The sequence below is a fragment of the Nanorana parkeri genome, unplaced genomic scaffold (genome assembly GCF_000935625.1).
Source record: "Nanorana parkeri isolate BGI_ZX_2015 unplaced genomic scaffold, ASM93562v1 scaffold742, whole genome shotgun sequence".
Classification (NCBI taxonomy): Eukaryota; Metazoa; Chordata; class Amphibia; order Anura; family Dicroglossidae; genus Nanorana; species Nanorana parkeri.
Window position 1 is genome coordinate 140,764 of NW_017307010.1, and position 22,739 is coordinate 163,502.

The 22,739-nt window shown below is 41.0% G+C and overlaps 1 protein-coding gene across 2 annotated transcripts in view; it reads right to left on the bottom strand.

The window, feature by feature from the left end:
* Nucleotides 1-3,374: 3,374 nt before the first annotated feature.
* Nucleotides 3,375-22,739, bottom strand: part of LOC108793352 (alcohol dehydrogenase 1) — a 23,670-nt gene continuing 4,305 nt past the window's right edge. The window contains exons 1-9 of one of the 2 annotated variants that reach the window (XM_018564269.1): nucleotides 21,104-21,203; nucleotides 18,076-18,177; nucleotides 15,168-15,309; nucleotides 13,371-13,458; nucleotides 10,859-11,078; nucleotides 9,184-9,444; nucleotides 6,420-6,555; nucleotides 5,253-5,391; nucleotides 3,375-3,457 (exon numbers count right to left, since the gene is read on the bottom strand). In XM_018564269.1, coding sequence (XP_018419771.1) covers nucleotides 3,433-3,457; nucleotides 5,253-5,391; nucleotides 6,420-6,555; nucleotides 9,184-9,444; nucleotides 10,859-11,078; nucleotides 13,371-13,458; nucleotides 15,168-15,309; nucleotides 18,076-18,177; nucleotides 21,104-21,121 — 1,131 coding nt within the window. In that variant the 5' untranslated portion in view covers nucleotides 21,122-21,203 and the 3' untranslated portion in view covers nucleotides 3,375-3,432. Of the gene's footprint in view, nucleotides 3,458-5,252; nucleotides 5,392-6,419; nucleotides 6,556-9,183; nucleotides 9,445-10,858; nucleotides 11,079-13,370; nucleotides 13,459-15,167; nucleotides 15,310-18,075; nucleotides 18,178-21,103; nucleotides 21,204-22,739 lie in introns of those variants that run through there. The other variant, XM_018564270.1, reaches the window with a different exon arrangement.

Here is a 22,739-nt window from a genome sequence, read left to right on the forward strand (position 1 = left end):
ATGAAGCCATGCTGTTGTCAAAGATGCAGTATGCAGTTTAGCATTAACCTGCTGAAATATAAAAGGCCTTCCCTGAAAAAGACGTTGTCTGGATGGGAGTATATGCTGCTCTAAAACATGGATATATCTTTCAGCATTAATGATGCCTTTCCAGATGTGCAAGCTGCCCATTTCATATGCACTAATGCACCCCCATACCATCCGAGCTGCAGGCTTTTGAAGCAAGTGCTGATGACATGCCGGAATGTCCTTCTCCTCTTTGGTCCAGATGACGTGGCACCCATGGTTGCCAAACAATGTCAAATTTCGATTCGTCTGACCACAGAACAGTTTTCCACTTTGCAACAGACCATTTTAAATGAGCTTTGGCCCAGAGAAGATGGCGGCATTTCTGGATGATCTTCAGATATGGCTTCTTCTTTGCATGATAGAACTTTACCTTGCATTTTTGGATGGCAAGGTGAGCTGTCTCCACAGTGATTGTTCAAAGTATTCCTGAGCCCATGCAGTGATGTCCATCACAGAATCATGCCTGTTTTTAATGCAGTGCCGTCTGAGGACCCGAAGATCATGGGCATCCAACATTGCTTTTGCTTGTCCCTATGTGCACAGAGATTTCTTCAGATTCTCGGAATCTTGATATTATGTACTGTCGATAGTGATAGATATAAAGTCTTTGCAATTTTACGTTGAGGAACATTATTCTGAAATTGTTCAACAATTTGTAGAGACAGCATTTCACAGATTGGAGAACCTCTGCCCATCTTTACTTCTGAGATACTGACTCTCTAAGATGCTCTTTTTATACCCAATCATGTTACTGGCCTGTTGCTAATTAACCTAATTAGTTGCAAAATGTTCTTCCAGCTCTTCCTGGTTAGTAACACTAAAGGTGCCCATACACTTTACAACCCTCGCAAGACTTTTGTCTTGCGAGGGTTGTAAAGTAATTTAAAAAAGTACGATCTGCCGATCTTGGACAGGCAGATCGTACTTGCGATCATCGCAAGCCAACCCCCCTGAGGGGCGTGCTTCCGATGACTGCAATGCTGAACGGGCAGTGTGCGCGTGCGCACACCGGCCCGTTTGGCAGTTATCTCTCGATCATGCTAAAAACCAGCCGAAAATCGTACGATTCTCGGCTGGTTTTCCAACATGCTCGAAATACAAAAGTCGTGCGACCATACAGTAGAAACGGTCGCACGCCTTCCATACACTGCACGATTATCGTACGATCACAGGATTTCCCGCGATTCTCGTACGATAATCGTGCAGTGTATGGGCACCTTTACTCTGCCAGCTTTTTGTTGCCCTAACACAACTTTTTTTGATCTGTGTTGCTGCCATCAATTTCAAAATTACCTTTTTTTAAAAATGGTACATTTTCTCAGTTTAAACATTTGATATGTTTTCTATTTTCTATTGTGAATACAAATATGGGTTTATGAGATTTGCAGATCATTGCATTCTGCTTTTATGTAGATTTTACACAGTGTCCCAACTTCTTTGTAATTGGGGTTGTATGCTGCGGTGAAGGCCACCAATGCTAGAGAAAAAGAAGGGGGGCCACAGCTTGTCACATAATTGTGTGAAAAACACCTGAATGTACAGCATGTATGATTCAGTATATAAAAATGTATGGGGAGACTAAATTTTAGTTTTATGTAATTTTGAATTGTAGCGTCTCTCACTTTGTTGCAGGTGCAATCAGTGGCAGGTACTCCTTTCTGTAGATATTTCATTGCTAAAAAGCCTTATCTCAGTTTATGCTGATGTCAGGGCTGCTGTTAGCACTACAGGGCCTGGTCGGGTTAGAGCTGCTCAACATTACAAAGGGACATACAGGGTTATTGCATGTTCAGGCCTAGCAGTGGGAAAGCATAAATACAGTTACACAAATCTAAATGTAGTTTTATTAGCAATATTTTGTCAAGAGTGAATAATACAGTCATTAACTTTATTGAATAGACAGATTAAACGTTATATTAAAATGCATACATTTTAAAGATGCATATATGAGATAAAAGTTCATTTTACAGATTAACCTTTGAAATAGTTATTAACTTTAAAGTAAATGCGGTCATTTTTGAGCTTGTAAAATGTTACTTATTTGCAAAAGAAATATATATGAAATATTTTCTATGAATAATGAAGGAAGTCAACATAATAGGACTCCTAGCTATGGCTTAATTCGAGATGTATATAAACACTGAAATATGGTTTTAGTGCTGACAAATGACAAAAGTGATCTAAACATGTCATCTTTTTATGCCACATGACAAGGATTCTATGCATCTGTTTGTGACTATGGTTGGTTTGGAGCTTACATACGACTTTCTTATTCTAGTCCTGGAAGGCTAAAAGGAGCAGTTAGGCAGCAAGGAAAGGTGAATATAAACTAGGGATGCACCCATACTGGTATCGGTGCCGATATGGAGTATTTGTGCAAGTACTCGTACTCGCCCAAATGCTCCAATACTTACCCAAATACTGGAACTTCCAGTCAGAGGGAGATTCCCCCTGACCGACGGTGCCACAGGGGAGCATGAAGCCGGGCAGCATGTCATGACCTGCCTCTCGGCTTGCTGATTGGCCAGGAAGCAGGATTCACTTGTTGCTAGGCAGCCTGGCTTCCTGACCAATCGTCAAGCTGGCCAGCATGTCATGACCTGCCTTCCTGATTGGTCAGGAAGCCAGACTGCCTCGCAGTGCCACGAGAGAACCGGAATCTAGTGTTCTTGCAATAGAACATCGGCTTCCCAGGCAATCAGGAAGCCCTGCAACCTAGCTTCCTGATAAGTCGGGCCAACGGGATGCCGTCATTGGTATTCGATATCTGAAAAAAAAAATATTGGTACTTACTTACTTACGATATCGTTGTATCCCTAATATAAACTGTTGAGGAGGAAAGGAGTTAAATGACCCTTGTACTGTGCCCCAATTGGGCAAAGGAAAGGGTAACTTTAAAGCCCCCCGTTTCCTTTACAGTTTAATTAAACAGTGACCTTTGAAGAATGTAAGTAGTACTGGGAAGAGAAAGGCTCTGTATCAAAAGGTGCCAAATCATAGGTCCAGCATAATATTTTAGATTTACAAAATGATTTGCTAATGTGGAAATGTGTGCTCTATAACAACAACATCACCCTATGCAAGGTGGACACTTTAGACAGTTTCACAATGGAAAAAAGTTAATTCACATGGACAGTCATAATGAAAAACGTACAAAAAAGAAACAGCATATGACTATCTTAAGTTGTTTCAATGGTTCATTGCCATTACGCATGATGTCTAAGTAATAGAAGATATATTAAAGACAAAGTATACTTAGACATGGAATACAGAAAAGGTTCAACATTCTATCATAATTGTATTTTTCCCTTAATTGAAATCAGTCAGAATTTGTAATCAGATGAGGACTGGATTCCAAGAGCTTCAGAAGGTCAGAATTGTGCGAATACTAGAAAAAGAAAGACATAGGTTAGATATCAATTATAACCATCATACATTCTATTAGAGACTGTCACAAATCCAAGCAGATAAGTTGCAACATAGCCCAAAGCTGAGCTCCAGATATACACCTGAGAATATTCACCACACTGATAAATTTATCCTTCTGCTCAATGTTAGACTGACAGCCTTGTGCAAAGAACAGAACCCTTGTGGAGCTACAGTGCTGCCCCTTCCCCCATTCTGCTGTTCAAGAGGTCACAGAAAAATAATATAAAGACAAAAATTAAAAAAAATTGTCTGCACTTACAAACTTTACAGAAGACATTACCAGAGCACGTGATGGTTTTAGGACTGTCTGGAGTTAAGCTCACAGTTATCTAACTATCATCAAAAGCAATTTACATGGTGTTTGCACATTCAAAATTGATCAATATACCCTATGCAAACCACAGGACACATGTTTTATAAACCAGCAGGTCTGAAAGAAAAGTTTATCACGTATACATTAAGCATTGATTTGCATTGCTCTACCCACTGTTAATAATTAAGGATTAAATCCTTGTTAGTTGACCGTGTAAAGGTGGCCATACACTGTACAACCATCGCAAGACCTTAGTCTTGTGATGGTTGTAAAGTGATTAAAAAAACGTACGATCTGCCCATCTTGGACAGGCAGATCGTACTCTCGATCATCGCAAGCCCGCCCCCCTGAGGGGGCGGGCTTCCGATGACTGCAATGCTGAACGGGCAGTGTGCGCGTGCGCACACCGGCCCGTTCGGCATTTGTCTCCCGAGCACCGTTCAAACCAGCCGAAAATCGTACGATTTTCGGCTGGTTTTCTAGCGTGCTCCTTAGACAAAAGACGTGCGACCGTACAGTAGAAACGGTCGCACGTCTTCGTTCACACTGCTCGATTCTCGTACGATCGCGGGATTTCCCGCGATTCTCGTACGAGAATCGAGCAGTGTATGGGCACCTTTATGCAGGTGACAACATGTAAATACTTCCTACTTTAACAAGGTAAGTAACACATGGATAGTAAGTGAAAGGAGGTTTGAATTTTTTTGACCCACCTCACCATAAAGTGCAAGGAGGGAAAAACTTTGCATTTCTGTTGCCAATTAAGCATTCAATTAAAGCAAGTATGACTGGAGATAGGGGTTGCTGAGGGTGCTGTCTAGAGTCATGGCTACAGCATTATGCTATGTAAAGCTCAGGCCAGCTTGTTTTTCTTTTACTGTTTAGCATAAACATTTTTTATTTCTGTGATTTGTCATTAAGACGGAGAACATTAATTTCCTGCAGGGGGTTCTTCCAAGTTTTATATTTGCAAAGTGCATTTTGCCATTATATATTTACACCTGTTTATATATGATACAAATAAGTGAACAAATTAGCTGGAGTGGCTTTTAAAAAAGGCAAACAAATTGTTGAAACTTATATTTCCCATAAAAACTATCTACCTTTCAACACTGGCTTTTTACGGATGGGTCCCCCTCTAGAAACGACACTGCTTATGGGCTTTAGTCTTTTCAGCAATAAAAGGCTGCTTGGGTTGAACTTATCTGCCCTCTTATTGCAACTTTTCCCCTTACCTATTTAACATGGCCCAGGCTAAATATGCTCCAGTTCTTAAAGCACCCAAGCAATACTGATTAATATTTTGCCGTGTGTGACTTGTGTGACTCAAGTTATGGCAGTCAAGGGTGTATGCATGGTGTACATGGTATCTCTAAGGAATTTAACTGAACTATTGTTTCTCTTGAATCAAGGGTGCATGTCAGGGTAATTATTGACATACCTTTGTCCTTTACGCAGAAGATCAAATCCTTCATTGATCTTCTCAAATGGCAGGTGGTGTGTTATAAGAGGATCCAAATTAAATTTCTTGTTCATATAATCAGATACCAGTTTTGGTACATCATCTTTACTCTTCCAGCCTAAATAAATAAACACATGTTTTATTAATACAGGTAAATATCTTCATTCTTTTCCCCCTTACTCTTAAGAGGGGAGCTCTGAATAATATAGTTAGATTATGAGGCAGTTTAAAAAAACAACAACAAAAAACAAAACAACAAAACATTGTGATGGGTAAAATTCTTAGCAACCAGTCATTTATATGAACCGATAGGAGATTAGGTCTCCTGAATTGCTGCCAACTTGAAGCTTCTATATTAGATCGCTCACTATAGTGTAAGAACAGGTTGAGAAAGGAGGCATGCCTCAGAAACTGTTGCTTAGCTACTCATACCTGGAAGCAGACGCCTGCTCTCCTCCAAGGGTTGCTGGCTTTTACCCCAGCTGCCATACAAGTAATGAGTCGGTCCTCTGCCATCCAGCCCAAAGCCACTCTGCTACAATGCCACTGGCCACGGAGGAGAGTGGAGACTGCATTAAAACATCTGCCTGAGGTCTTTCATTAGCACAAATTCACATCCATGCTTGTGAGAGTGTGCACCCTTTATTATTTTCTCAGAGTGCTTATGACATACCATGTGGAGTATTTTCACCCGTCCAGGATGATTTTTTTTGGACCAAGGATAATCTACTCTGATGTTGATGATGATACACATGAACATACAGCTTCAATTGTGAGTGCAATTTCTGTTGAAAGCAGAGGTTCCAAGTTCAAGACAGTGCGAATGTCCCGGTATGCATGTAAAGAAAGAATTTACATAATACTCTTACAGACGCATATTCAGCCAATTGCCATTGACAAGTACAGGATGGTTGCACGCCGCTATACGATGCACGTGTCAATCCCGGTAAGAGAAATACACCAGGATTTGCACCAATAGCAAAAAATAAATAAAATCTTTGACTCTGGCCATTCGCACAGGAATTTAGTAATTTTAACTATTTCCAGACAATATTTTTTCACAAAAATGGGTTGCATTAATCCAATCAGCCATCAACCTCCTGATTATATTCATATAAAAACTGTGGCTGACACATTGTACATTACCTCCAAAAACAGCTCCTGTCAAGGTGCGTCCAGTTAGAACTAACAATGGATCAAATGACATCACAGCATTAGAAGGAGCCAAGCCAACAATGACAGTTTTTCCACACCCAAAGTGAGAAGAAGAAAGAGCAGAGGTCTATTGAATTAAAAAGCAATATTCGTTTAGTATAATTGCAAAACAAACACCATTCATAAATGCTTTAGTCATCAAGTTTTCAACGTTTGACAAAAACAATATAAAAATGTGCTAAAACCAGTCCACCTCCATGAGGTGTAAATAGGTTGCACATGAGTGCCTCCCTTTGTAAAGAGAAAGTTAGTGGAAGTGAATTCCAGTGTTTTGGTATTTACCGTTGTTTTTTCACTTGGTGAATACATGGCAAATATGCTATACAACTAGGGTGTATGTTAATTGAATCGGCATTTACCCACACCACTTTGTTTAGGTGCTCTTAGGTATTCTGTGCATGCAAACTGGCCTGTTTTTTTTTTTTTACAAGTTTAAAATGTTTTTACAGTAATTTACTACCAAGGGAAAAGTCTCCAGGTTTTAATATAAATTGCAATTTAAACAGTATAACATAGATAATAATATGCCGATCCAGGGATTGATCCATTTAGTGGTTGTACATAACTACTTTGTTAGGTTGCATGGTCTGTGGAAAAAGTGTTTGCAGTAAATACTTGCCAGTATCGCTGGCTAGTTTCCCCATCCAACACTATCTAAGGAATTCACACCAAACGTTAACAGAAACCTAAACTATCCACACCCATTGCCAAAACTTTAATTTTTCTTTCTATTTAGGGTAATAACATTAGTAGAACCTCTGTCAACATTTTATCAATGAGAGTCTCCATTTGGGATAGTCTTTCCCTTGTTTGCTTCACCAGTGTGAGAAGGACAGAAAGTGACTTGAAATCCCCAACCAGTGGGGACCTAGGCAGCAAAAGATGTAAAGAAAGAAAAAAAAAAACACACCGTACTAACCACAGCAGTAGAATTTTCTAGGTGCAGACACAGAGTCCTCAATCTCTTTTTCTGCAGCCCGTTATAAATGAACATGAATCCTCTATACTGAGTGTCCCTGTTCATTCATAACATGAGGACATAGCGTGTTTACTATAACCACAATCATGAATGAACAGGAGGTGATGTAGATCACTTCCCATTCATTCATAATTGAGGACACGGTAACCATACTCTGTCCTCAATTATTTACAAACACTCAGTGATCACTGATCGCTGAGTGTTTGTACCTGCTCTGCTTCCTGACACGCTGTCACAGGAGGCTGAGCAAGCGGTGCGGGGAGGAGAGCTCGATCTCACAGCAGACTCCTGCCCCGCACTGCTGGCTGGCCTCCTGTGACAGCGGTGGCTATCTGCGGCCTCACACGCCGCCGCTCTCCTCTGGTCTGAGCGGTGTGGAAGGAGAGATGCTGGCCGCTTGCAGCGCTCTCCTCGGCCTCCTGTGACAGTTTCTCTCCTCCCCACTGGGACTCAGAGCAGCGCACTTTTGGCATTATGCCAAAAGGGCCATTTTCGGCCGTTATGTTTTGGCGGCCGATATATCGGTGCATCCCTAGATTTTTCCATTTGCTTGTTTAGAGTGGATGGAGGAATCTGTAAGATCTGGGGTTTTTTTTGTTTTACAGGCAAAAGAAAGGTTTTTTTTATTATTATTGATGTATATTGGAGAGGTTTTGGCTATAGTTTGGCTATAACTATCTTGACAATTCAGCCATGATTCCCAGCGAATGTCATTATGTATTTTTCTCCCCTACTGAAGAAACCTGATTACATTTCTGCACCTCTCTGAACAATAAAGATGTAGAGAAATTGTTGGTAAACGGTTTCTATGCAATTACTCAAGTCACTTAACTTGCTTCTTTTCTGATTCTGCTGATTAAATTATAAGAAAGAAAACACATATGTCCATGATCACCTAAAGTGCTATCAAATGCTGAATGCACAATGCTGGTGGTTTCCAGTGTTTTAAATATGTTGTAGTGGGTAACACATTTGTTGGTTCTTTTGTACATGGACAATTATTGTATCCCCCCCACCCCAAAAAATGTTGAATAAGGCCAAACTAGTTCAAAATGGAACTTGTTTAATTTGCTTATCTCTACTGACGAAATGTCCAGCACACAAGTGGATAGACTGCAAATCACCAAAATAAAAGGTCATAAAATTTTTTATATAAATTGGTTTTCTGAGCACCAATAAGGGCCTCATTCACACGAGAAAAGGCCGACACATACAGCTCCTTGCTGCGTGCATGGCCGTATCTGGCAGCTCCCGGGAAGGACAGGTGCTGCGTGTGATTAGTTCACAGCTCCTGTCCTTCTCTATGGGAGTACATGGCCATATGCCACCCTACGCTTACCCCAAGTGCACGTCCGTACAGGTGCGAGTGTCCTGGCTCGGACACAGACAGGATCCATCGCACACCCGCATGGACGTGCAGGGTGGGTGAGCGTAGGGCGGTGTATGGCAGCGTACTATAGAGAAGGACAGGGGCTGCATACTAATCACACGCAGCACCCGTCCTTCCCGGGAGCTACCAGATACAGCCGTGCACACAGCACGGAGCTGTATGTGCCTGCCTTTACTCTTGTGAATGAGGCCTTAATCTTAAAAATGCCTGCATGGCTCTTCTGTACATGTATGTGCTTGTATCTTTTCCAACAATGTGTCTTTAACAGTGTACTCATTTAAAGCGATCATTTAACTATTCATCATTAGAAGACTTATGTTACTAACCATTACTGAAGTGTTTCCAATGACCTCAAATGCATAATCCACACCATCATCAGTCATCTTTGCCAGCACCTCATGGATGGGAATATTAGAGTCCTTTGGATTGATGCATTCAGTAGCTCCACACTCCTTGGCTTTTGCAAATTTATCACTATTTAAGTCAACTCCAATAATCCTGGAGGCACCAGCAACCTTACATCCAATAACCACAGAGAGGCCAACACCACCCAAACCAAACACTGCACATGTGGAGCCAGGCTTAACCTGTAAAACATGAAGCATTGCAGATTAACTGTGGAACAATGCAGGCCCAGCATGGGCGTACAGACATTTTTGTAAGAGCTTTAAAAATGACCTGAAAAATTGAGGGGATAAGATTTTTTTCTTCATGAACATTTTGCCCCATCTTCTCCTCCCCATTCATAGTTCCAAGATTGATTTTGCATAGAAATACTCGGCATCTTTAGTAATAATTTTTCTGTCTTTTCCATAGTCGTTTCTAAAGAAAGATGTCCAGTCACTGACATACATTCTATTTCCAAGTACCGTATCTTTGCTTTTACCCCTGTCGCCTCAGTCACTGAGGGTACATTATTAAATATAGATATTAGGAAAACTCATTACATCCTGTTGGTGACATACAGTAGTAGCCAGAAATCACGAGTGCGCAACAGAGAATGAAGTATTTTCTACACGCCCAGAACAACTGGATAGATGCAGCTGCCAAAGATCTGCTATGTGACAGACTCAAGACATGGGCCGCCAAAAGGGAAAGTATAAATATGATGCTTTTACAGGCTGGCCTTTGGTAAGTAGAAAAACTTAAAGTCTACCCCCGAGCAGCTTATAGACATTAAATTAGATTATTTACATATTTTAACAATTAGTAATACCGCTTTAAAAACAAGCCACCCCTGGCCTCTCAAGCTGCTTGTAATGTGAATTCATTCTCAAATGTCACAATGTTTCCAAATCAGCTATTTTGGCCTAGATTGTTCACTGCCTTCTCCACACTCTTTTTGTGAATAACCTTGTGAGTTTCCTGTGGACAAAATTTTGAATTTGTAGGATTCAGGCCTAATGAAAAGATAATTAAAAAGATGAAGAAAGCCAGCAATGTGACTCATGAAAATGTGGACAATGGGGAAGACACAGAGGAGGCCTTTCTGGGCAAGAGAAGTACTACCAGTTATCTTTTTAGTGTTTTGCTCTAAGGTAGCACCTATTGGTTTTACAGACCAATGGAAGTCTCACATATTTCTTCATAGTCCTGCACTCCCAAATATTATGACCTGTGATTGTAAATGCTGCTTCCAGCACTCCCTATGCAGTGCTCTATGCGAGCAGAGCTCAATGTTGCCACACCATACATCACAAGTTTCCTCACACAGACTTATTGCAGAGAAGGGGATGTGAGCAGCTCTGTTATATCACAGAGTGCACTGGGTTTGATTCCTATTGAACTGCACAGGTCATGCTGAGATATCCTGCATAGCTGAACAGGAAAGTGGAGGCAAGACTATGAAAATGGTCATTAATACTACATTTTACTGTATATCTATTTCTGTAACTTTGGCTGAATTTTAAATAGTCAGACCTTGAAAAACATCTTCTGGTATCATTATGCAGTAAATAATCATAAAGATTATTTTATTTAACAATGAGGTTTATCACTTACTTTGCCAGTGTTCACAGCAGAACCATATCCAGTTGAGAACCCACAGCCAATCAAGCAGACTTTTTCCAGTGGAGCATCATCATGTATTTTAGCAACAGCTATTTCATCTAGCACAGTGTATTCAGTGAATGTGCTGGTGCTAATAAAGTTGTGAATGGATTTTCCCTTGCAAGTGAATCTGCTGGTATTATCCAACAGTACGCCACTATATTTGCCAATGCTGTTTAGGAAATAAAAAGGGGGAAAAAAATCCTAAATGACTTCCAAACACCATTTAAAGGGAATGTATAGTTTTTATTTTACTCAGAAGATCAAACATTTTAAACAACATTGTTTTCTTGGGCAAATATGGACTAATGCATATGATTTTTTTTTATTTTACCATGTGCATCCAGCAGGTGGCATTCTGGAGTATGCTAAATGTGCATTTTCTGCAGTTTTTCACTTTCTGTACTGTAAACAGAGTGTGATTTGATTCAGTAAACAGAAGGCTAAATGATTCAGAGTAGAGCTGCAGCTAACGATTATTTTCAAAATCGATTAGTTAGCCGATTATTAAGTTCGATTAATCGGTTAATCGGATAAACAATAAGGCTGTCATCCCCTCACACCTGATCCTCCTTACTTCTTCTCCCCACGTCCCTATGCCGATCGTGGATGTGAGCGGTGAGTGTGAGGCGGGAAGGAGGTGCGGCGTGTAGAGCGTGGATGCGGGCGGGGCGGTCCTGGCAGCGGTGAGCGTGAGTTGGGGAGGAGGTGCGGCACGCAGCGTGTGTGGAGCCGTGACCAGGGCCAACTGATCGGAAGCCGATTAATCGATTATTGAAAAAGTTGACAACTTTTTCAATAATCGATTATGTCGATTAGTTGTTGCAGCCCTAATTCAGAGGACAGCCATCTCCCTCTCTGTATGCAGTTAATGTGATTTTCTATGGATAATTATCTACAAAAAGAGAGCCACAAAGTAGGCAGCTACCAGTCAACCCGTCTGAACATTCTAAAGCTCCTTATTTTCAGGAAAAAGTTATGTATTTTTGTTAAAAAAATAATGGTCAAAACCTGCTGAATGGAACAAAGCTAAAATAACCATGAACATTTTATGTTTTTAAAGTCCATGAACCGCCCATTATAAATGTGGCATACCTTAAAATACGGGGGAAAAAAAAAATTGGCAAAACTGTTAGCAAACGGCAAACTGGAAAAGAGGTACACTGATTAATTTCCATGACAAACCAAAGGCTAAAACATGCTTTCAGGACATGCAAGCATAAGCTCTAGAAGGCTAAAGCTCTAAAAGATTCACCAAAAAATAGTGTACACAGCTATCTTGGCCCCAAAGCCGGCGCTACCCTACAGGCAGGTCAAGCAACTGCCTGAGGGCGCCGGTGGAGGTTCGGGGCGGAAAGATGCCTACTAGGAGGGGGGTCCTTTAAGACTACACCTCTCTGCGCTTGCTCTCTCTCCTCCTGGTCACTGCAGCTTCAGAGCGGCCAGGAGGAGAGAGAGGAAGCGCTGACAGGTGGGATCAGAGCCGCCTCTCAGCGCCGGTATGAAGAGCCAAATTTGCCACCAGGGAGCAGAGGAGCGGCAGGGATGAATTTGATGAGGTGAGCGACGTCAGGTTCCCGGGTGCCTTGCGCCCTGCACCCTCCTCCCGTCAGGAAGTTCTTGCCTGCTAATCCCCCCCGTCTACCTTTCTCGCCGCCGGCCAGCCAGAGATCCTCTCAGGAGACAGCCCTTCCTGAGAGCAGCCCTTCCTCTCATCTGTCACAGGAGTTCCAGCACAGTGCTGTGTTGGAACTCCTGTATTGGGGGTGACAGGTTCAGTAAAGAGAACATGCCACCTCCATATGCTATCACACAGGGACTTGTTAGCTCCTGTGTGATAGCAATAAAGTTAAGTGAAAAAAAATTAAAATTACATTAAAAAAATTTGATAAAACATTATAAAATAAATAAAAATTATGCAAAAATAAGTAAAAAAATTATCATTAAAATGATAAAAAGTAAAAGATAGTAAAATTAAAAAATAATAAAGTAACAAATTATATGAAAACAATGACAAATGAAAAAAGAAGATAAAAAAATTATAAAAAAGTAAAAGATAAATCAGATAAATTAAAAGAAAAAAAAAGTACAAAAAGAAAAAAAAATAGGTGCACCAAAACAAAAATGTCAAAACCGAAACGAAAAATAAAATTTTAGGCCGAAACCGAAAAGGTTTTTTCTCTAACTTTTTCAATTTTTTTTTAAGCAAACGTCTGAGGTTGTGCTGGGGGGGGGGGGGGGAAAAGACGGACAGTGATCACAATTCAGCTGCCTTTGGGTGCCAGGAAGAGGGGGGGTCGGAAAAATGCACCTTCGTCTGTGTAGGCAAAAATCCTTGCACCGGCCCTGCTTGGCCCTTTATAAATAACCTGCAAATGTCTTTTTTTCTGTGTGCCATTATATATTTTTGGCTAGTTTACTTTTTTAAATTGCTAGATCCTTTGAAGGATTCAGATTTACTTACTCATTTTTGTAGCACAGGTTACTTTCTGGATTTTTACAACATCTGCATTCTCCGCACTGTGGCACAAACAGTGGGATGACTTTGTCTCCTGCAAGAATTAAAAACAAATTATATTCAAATCTGATTGCATGATAAAAAGATTTTTAAATGATCACTTTGATTTAGGGGTATACTTAAGTATGCTCCACAAATTTGTATGTTAATTTCATGACCATAAATATGCATTAGCCGCTCACTGCTATATGTTTGGAGAATGTTCCACCCAGGGAATGCGTACTGTACAGCAGAACCAGTTTAAGACCAAAAAAAGAAAGAAAAAAAAAGAAAAGGCCCTAGGCAGGTTAACAGATCTGATACCCCAATCCAGTTTTAGTGCTTGTCTACAGCACTGACTATAAGCTCTTTCACTTTCTGTATTCTCCCTTCTACCCTAATAGATTGTAATTTCTTCACCCTTCTGTTTCATATCCTTATACCCTAACTGTAAGCTCTTTCACGTTTTGTATATTTTCCTTCTATCCTAATAAATTGTAAGCTTTTCCACCTTCTGCATCTTTCCTTATTACCCCAATAGACTATGTTCTTCCACTTTCTGTATCCCTCCCTTATATCACAATAAATTGTAAGCTCTTCCAGCTGCTATATCATCCCTCATACCCTAATAGATTGCATGGCTTCCACATTCTCTTTTTCCCGCATATAAGTTTCTGTTCGCAACTTCTACAGTGAATACCTGGGGACCAGGAGAAGAAATTGTGAGGTGCGCAGATTATACTGTACTGGAAACCTATAAGCCCTCAACTCCATGGAACAGCCTAGCAACCGATTTTCATTTCTTTGTACAATTGGTTGAAGGAGGGAGCAAATTCTGTCTTCCTCCACCAACATCATATTCCTGCCTGCAAATATTCCCCAACGACTGAAGAGAGGAGAGTAGTGCTGGTAGGGCCAACAAATCCAAGTAGAAAGCTGGTTGGGCCCTTGGCAGGCACCTAGGTCAGTGGTTGGAAGATATGGCCCTGCTGCCCACTGACCGACTGAAAAATGACCTATGAAAATGTAGAATGTGCTCTGCTTTGGGGGTGCCTTAAATTACTGATGAACAACTGAATCTTAAATAAGTGTTGGGTTGATTTATAAATAGGGATATACATACATTCTAATTACAATTAAGGGAAATGGAGAGGGGATTTGGAGGGGGTCAGTAGGGATAGGAATTGAGATTAGGATCCTTCATCTAACAACCACATTCTCTCTCTCTCATTCACACATGCCATGGGGTTTTCTCTCTGCATTATACAGAGCAATTCAGAATACCGCCAGCTATAATGTACTATTGCTGGGATTTGTTGTATTCCTCTATAGCTGGCGGTATTCTGCATTGTGCTGTATAATGTACTATTGCTGGGTTTTGTAGTCCTCTATAGCCGATGCCATTCTGCATTCATTGCTGTAAAATTTCACACTTCCATTTCACTGTATTGCTCACCACACTTTTTTTTTTTATTTATTACTTCCACCGCTCCAAGCTTGCTCCTGTGATGGACTACAATCTCAATACAAACTAGTAGTCCCATCACTGGAGCCATTTTTAAATAGGTATTTTATTTTATATCCGATTAACCGATTAATCGGCTAAGTAATCGATTTTGAAAATAATCATTAGCTGCAGCTCTAAGGTAGATTAAACGCTCCTTATGGCATGTTGAATGGGCTTAATGGCTTTAGCTACAGCACAGATTTTGTTTAATATACATTGAAGCTTTAATACAGTTAAAATAGTCATATGCACTGTACCTGGTTTAAGTTTGGTCACTCCTTCTCCCACACTTTCCACAATCCCTGCAGCTTCATGACCCAATATCACTGGAAATTTCATATCACTTAAAGCCCCACTTATGACATGATCATCTGAGCGGCATATTCCAGTGGCCACAATCTGCAAAATAGAACAAAATTACCAAAATTGTAACAAAACCAACAGTGCAATAGAAAAATAATTTTACTATGCTATCCATCTCATGGCAGGGTTGGCTTCCTTTTTCTCCCTCCCATTGGCATAGCTTAAACCTACAATACCAAATCCAACCAAACCTAAAGAGACTGCCATTTTAAAAAGAACTCCAAGCATGTGAAATCTTGACCCTTGCAGTGGGGCTACCCCTTGCACGGGTTAGGTGCTCGCCTTCTAACAAAAATACTCACCGGAATCAAAGACCTGTCTGGCAGTTAGACCAGTCCCTGCAGCCTCACTTCCCCTCCCCTCCAGCGGTCTAAGGTTGTTGGTTATGTGTTTAAATGAAGCACTTGAGATCTTGAAGAATGCCGAATTAAGGTTTTACTTGGAAGAATATTAGATCTGAATACAGCATTATAAAGAAAACATATAGATAGAAAAAAAAAGCTTAGTGTGCATGATCGCTAAGCATGCACAAAGAGAGTAACATTGCACTACAGCGCCATCTACAGCTCCAAAGACAAATTACAGTCAGTAATACAATCAGTATGCTGTTGCATTTCCAACAAAGGTCACGTGAGTCATCACTAGGGATACACCAATACCGTTTTTTCGATATCGAGTATGAGTGCAGCTATTTATATTTTGGTACTCGCTGTTACGGAGTACCGATACTTCTGCTGGCATAGAGCCGGCTTCCCAGGCAATCAATTGCCAGGGAAGCTGGCTCCATGCTGTTTGGCTGGATCGATGCTGATTGGCTTGGAAGCCGGCTCCATGTTCCCTTTGCAGCACTGCCAGTCAGAGGAAATGTCCCTCTGACTGGAAGTTTCAGTATCGGGGAAGGTATCAGAGCATTTGGGCTAGTACTCACCCAAATACTCTATCGGCACTGATACGCGCAACCATACATGCAGAGGGACATTCCATCGCTGGAGCAGAAGGGGAATGAGGCTGCAGGGCAGGGGCGTAACTAGAAATCACAGGGCCCCATAGCAAAATTTTGTATGGGGCCCTGTGATTTCTAGTTACACCCCTTGAAGAGCCCACATAGCTCACCTGAGGGTGACCCTGCAGAGCCCACCATAGACTCTCGGGGATCAGGTAAGTATATATCTTTCAAATGCAGCCCCTAGGCCAAATGGAGCAGCAAACCCTTGCAGTGCACTGCAAGGATGAACCTAATTACTGGAGTTGCTATTTAAGGTGATTGACTGCAGGGGTTCCTCCTGTGCATCCAAGCATATAGGGAAGACAGTCTGCGCTTACCTCACGTAGTGATTCATAAGTGCATAAAGATAAAGCCATTCATAACATTTATTAGTCAGTGAAGAGAGTGCATATGACCAGGTTAATGTAAAACACACCACTATGTGAACGGAGTTCCCCAAACCCATATAAAATTGTTAGTGACACCCCCCTCTGGGCACAATCAGCTGTAAGGAAGGAGCAGGGAATGCCCCAGCCACTGTCGATTAAGCCTGGAGGGGGGTGTCACTAACAAACCCAGTTGGCACCAAGCCTTGGCAAATCCCTATTATCAATGTGTGTTAATGTTTTGACACATGCAGTAATTCAATATGTAAACATGTTTAAATATTATAAACACAAATGTTCAGTATGTATTTAATAAGTATCAGGAAATGTTATCTGGCATTTGTTCTGCAAAGCTTTTCATTGGTTTGTTGTTGTGACAACCAGAATACTACCATACAAAACCACAATTCTAAGCTAAAAGCAATTCAAATGACATGCATATGTTTACAATAATACGGAAAGGATACATTAAACATTTGTCATCAAAACCGCTTGTGTTTGCCTGTTTGTGTTGTTTGAGTTTGTGTGTGGGTTTCCTGCCACAACTCAAAAACAGATTTTGTGGTTAATTGGGATACCCTTATTGGTCCATAATGTGTTCCCAGTATTTTAATGGTTACAATAGCAAATGCATGGTTACCAAATCCATAGTAAACCTGAGTCCTGTCGTACAATGTAGCAGGAATTGGACCAATCCCACTGTGCATGTCTATCACACAGTTGGATTAATAAGCAGCTTGCCAGTATGAGTGGAGCGTTCCAGCTCTTTTCAATTAGTCCAATGAAATGTTTGGCAAATATGGATTCCCCTTGGCATCAAGTACCATTGACAGACTTCAAAGGCTGCTAATAATAAAGAGATTTAAAACTTCTCTTGTACGCAGTCTCTTGTTTGCATTTGATCTGTCTTTTCCTTCCAATACAAGTCAATGTGAAAGCAACTTTTTGGAAACGTGTAAGCAAATCAAAGCAACTCAAAACTACCTAAAAGCGAAATGCATTTGGCTTGCTTCTGAGTCTGAAGCCTGTTTACGTGAACCCTTAGTATATGGCTTTGTTTACACCTACAGCTGACTTTTTCCGCTCTCTGAAAAGTGACCAGTGGCATTCAGACACCTATACTGCCTATTCCTGAAAGCCTGTTTTTTTACCTCTCTTTTTCCCTCTCTTTCTGATTTCAAGAGGGATTTTCTTTGCACTTTACGCTATAAAACGTTCAGCCTGGCATTTGCACAAACCTGAGCGGCCTCCATGTTGTTATGTTTTAGGTGGGTGATCAGGGGTGGTAAAAAAAGCCTGTTTTTACTGCCCCATTGACACCTAACTCTTTATACCAGACAAATCATCTCATGTTATACCATTTGATTTAGTATCTTACATATTTTATTTTTTGTCAACATTTATAGATTTTTGAAGCAAAACTCAATTCACCTTGACACGAACTTCACGACTTTTCGGTGGGGCAACTTCAATCTCCTCAATGCTTAGTGGTTGCTTAGGTCCCCAGCACACGGCAGCCTTGCATTTAATGACCTGTAAATGTATAAAATGTGAAATTATTTTTGATCAGTTTATCAATACTTACTGCTTGAGGTAAAACAGACACACTTAACAAGCTAAACAAGTCTCTTCATAATACAGGGATTTGTGTAATGCCATAGAGGACTAACCAATGAATTAGTTATTTATATTTAAGGCCAACCTGTAAACTATTAGTACAAAAACAAAAAAAAGGTTACAATGGGAAATAGTCTAATATTACTGAGGGGCCTATCAATCATTCCCATGACCTTTAGTTTCACCAAGACCAATTCATTTTTAAACCTTTTACAAAATCTCCTATATTTTGGAAACATTTTAGGTACAGTTTGCAAATTGCAGTTAATGTGTATGTGAAGCCAAAAATTATTTTTTTAGTTTTGGATAGAAAGCTGAAGCTGAAAGGGTCAAGTTGCTGAGTGATAACCCTTGCTGTGCCTGAACTGCTGCCCTGAGACCCTGTGGACTTAACCCTTTCTGCACCAGATGGCTGCCATTTAATCTCGCTGTGCTGGACTACCCCCTATATGTTGACCTCTTAATAAAGAGCCCCTTCACCAAAGGGTGCATAAAGCTACTATTGCTCTCCTGTGTGTTTTCTGCGTCTCCCACATCTACTGTCACAGTGATCCATTGCTGGCTGCAATCAGCCAACATTAGATCACTATAGCAGTGATCTGTTGCTACAGGGAGATGCTGGACAGAGGGGTAACAGCTCTGCTCAAGCCTCCGTACTGACAGGAAGTTCTGTGACGTCACTACATTTCTGATGTAAACACAATGCGGAATTGTGTGTTTTTCAGATAATAGTTCAGTCATGCAACGCTGTACTCAAATTTTATAAAAACAATTTGGGGACAGATAGAGCTTTCTTTTGGTGGTATTTAATCATCACTGCGGTTTTAATTTTTTTACCATATGAAAAAAGTATGGTAAATTTTGAAGAAAAAAAAAAATGGGACAAAAATGGTTTCCCCTACGTTATGTTAAAAAAAAACATTTATTCCTACCCATATTTTTGGTAAAATATAAAATATGTGGTCACGTCCGGTAAATAGACACCGAACATGTCAAGCTTTAAAATTGCGTACGCCTGCCATAGGCAACGGTTTACAAGCTTTTACTCATCAGTTTAGTGTTATCAGTGATTAATGGCCCTAGAATTATTGCCCTCACTATGACGTTCGCAGTAATATTTAACATGTGGCCCATTCGTAATTTTCGCACGTAGGTGCACCCAGCGCGGACGTGCATGTATGTGTAAAAAGCCCCCCATGAGACAGGTCCCCTTTATGGAGAAATAAGGGGTCTACAAGACCCCTAATGTCACCTAGGGACCCCCAAAGAAGCTGATGAAGCAGAGATCTGCTTCACCTGCTTCTCTTCAGCTACAGAAACTGGAGAATGACAGCTGAATGCGGAAGTGATGTAATATACATCACTCCTGCATTCAGAGAACGGGGAGGAAATCAGTGGGAGATCATGTGATGATCTCCCGCTGACCTCCGGTGATAGCCACCCTGCGGCTCCTGAACCCACCCTGGACATAGCGGGGCTGTGGAGCGTCGGTAGGGGTGGACGCACGCATTATACAAGCGATCCAGTGGCTCTACAGCCGCTTGTATGTAAACAGCCATAGCTTTTTTACCTGGAAAAGTGCTTTGGCATGGAATCTGGGCACATGGTGCTGGTATTATAACAGGAATCAACATTAGTCTGCAATTCCTGAGTGGATGCAGCTAGGATTATGGAGTAGTGAACAGTTACAATAACAGTTAAAATAAATAAATAGTAGCAGATAAAAGGGCAGTCACACTTGCAGGCAAAAGAAGTACTAACTACATAGTTATACTGCCAGCCTGACAAAGGAAGACTGCCAAAGTAGAATGACTAGAGAATGCATGACTATATTTGGAACAACAGTGATAAATATGAACGTGGGTCTGCACTGGCCATCTCCATTTTTTCTACTGTAACTTGGTAAAAGCTGTCAGTATTCCCACAATTCAACAATATGTAGCCAACAACTGTTTGAAACAGAATAGCTGCTGTGCAAATAAAATTTGCCTCGAGAGGAGGAGGAGGAAGAGAGGAGGAGAGAGACTTGTATTTTGTATATCCTGCTGCATCTTCACAACTGTACCCATTGAGAGGTATGACAATTGTTAAATTGATTAAGTTTTCCTTGCATCAGTTTTTTACATTTTCTAATTGACTACAAAACCTTTTTTTTTTTCTTCATTAGAATGTTGAAGGGTTAGAACCTTTCTAAGGTTTTAAATGTTATGTGCCTCTACACTGGGGGAACTCACCCCATTTGTCAAGATGACCATTATCTCATCTTCCCGTAAGTGATGGGAAATGTAACATTTGTGGTCACAGATATAGGAAGAAACCTATCCAGTCCAGTACAAGATCACAGGAGACAGAGCAGTCTTCAGCAGCTGTCCATCTATGAGCTTGGCTAAACCATCTAAACATCAAGGAGCAGCATACATTGTAAGTGAAATAGGATAAAAAACCTTTTGACTTTAGTATCACTGTAACTATTTCCTAGTCTATCCTAAAAAAAAAGGCTTTACATAAACTTTAGTGATGGGAAATACAGTGCTCTAACCACACATACAAATTCCAGTCTGGGAAATGGGCACAGAACAATTGAATTGCATAATATGACGAGCCAGATTAGAATGCCTGTATAGCATATAGAGTAGTCTCTTACCTTGTGAATACAACAGGTAATCCCGTCTGTCTAATCTTTCTGAGGTTTACTACATACACCAAAGCATGCAAACCTTTGGCTATAAACCTCAAAAATAGATCCATTGCAACAAAAGTATTCAATAATTATGAGAGCAATTCAACATAACAGGAAACTGAGTGGTCATAAAATAAACTAGCTTTATAGCAGTCAACATACCTTTCCAGCTGTAGCCATCTTACTTGTAGCTCTTTCCTCTGTTAATGAACAGGAATAAGCTCAAGCAACAGTTGTCCTTTTATGAAAGTTATAAATTAAACCTCCCACTTGTCCTCCCTCTCTCCCTTGGCTAAATGCCAAGCACATGAGCCAAAATTCTGAGGAGCATGCAAACACCTTCTAATACATGTGTACTGCATAGGAGGATGGATAGATTGGACATATAGATAAGCTAGTCAGTACGAAATACCAAATTAAAAACTGTTTTAGTTATAGGACCTGGTCACAGTGTTTTAGGACGCAGTGGCTGGTGTGCACTGTGAGGGCTGTGGTGCTGACGTACTGGAAACAGCACATCACGTTGTAACCTTTTTTCTTAGAACGTTATTGAACAGTCCCAAAGTGTCATTTCATTCAGTTCTATCAGCACTGATTATGTCGCAGTATGCTCCACTGACAAGAGTACTGCAGGCTGCACCACTGCCCTGAAAGCAGTGCAGATTGCCTTGTCTTTACATTGGGATGCACTGGGCAGCCTTGCCCAGCACAGTTCCAACACAACTGGTATGAACAGACCCTTAAAACAGAGGTTTTGTTACACACATATAAAGCCATGCTGCTGGATCAATGCACATTTGCAAAGTGTGGCCACAGACTAAAATTACCTGATTTTCCAATCTGGGACAAATCTAGCATACCTCCCTGTCACTGACTGGCCCGGTCCGAATCCACTGAACATCAATCACATGCGACTATACACAGTTCTGAACTGAGTGTGGCATCACAAGGACGTGGTGATACCACTCTCAGCCTTACCTTGCACAGAGGTTTCCCAGCTCGCGGGACATCTTAGTCCAGCAGGCAGAGCAATCACCACTAGGGTTGGTTAACTCAGCAGCTAACCCTTTACACACCAAACATTCACTGCCACATGTTGTTTTTTTAATGGAAACACAGACCGTTCCAACAAACACTTAAACAAAGCCTATGATACTGCTGCCTTTTCAGGAATAGGACAGGTCTCACTGTACAGTAGCGCTCTTCACAAGGATACTTCAAGTTCTTATTTAGAACGTAGATATAAGCTTGATAGTGTTTTAATAAAAGAAACGGTGCAGAAAAATTATACCGAAAAAATGTTAATAAAGAGAGACAAATATATAACAGTCCTGGGTTTGAGTTCTGATTGAGTCCAGTTCATTAAACAAAACGATGGGTTTGAATGGCTCTTCTCCAAGCAAGGCTTGCACAGATGATTTCCAGATGTGAAAGGCGAACTCTTCTGGGATTGTTACGAATTTCTTGATGTTGCAGGTGTCAATCTCCTTGATGTGAAAAACAAGAGCCTCCTTAGCTGCCTCTGAAGCATCTTTTTGTCAGCCCTCTAGGGGGTGTCACGGAGCCGGCTCCTAAGGCAGGGCTGGGGAGGGCTAAGCCTTTACGATGTTGGTAGGTGTATGACCTATTGGTTGCCAATGAGGTTTAGTCCTTATTCAAAAGAGAAATGGGCGGCCGGTACAGATCTGTGCTGCGTGCACAGCCGTACCGGGCCGCTCCTGGGAAGGACAGGTGTGGGACTGGAAGTAATTAAATACACGTTGCTACCGGTCCCATAGGGAATCTGTGAACGGACATT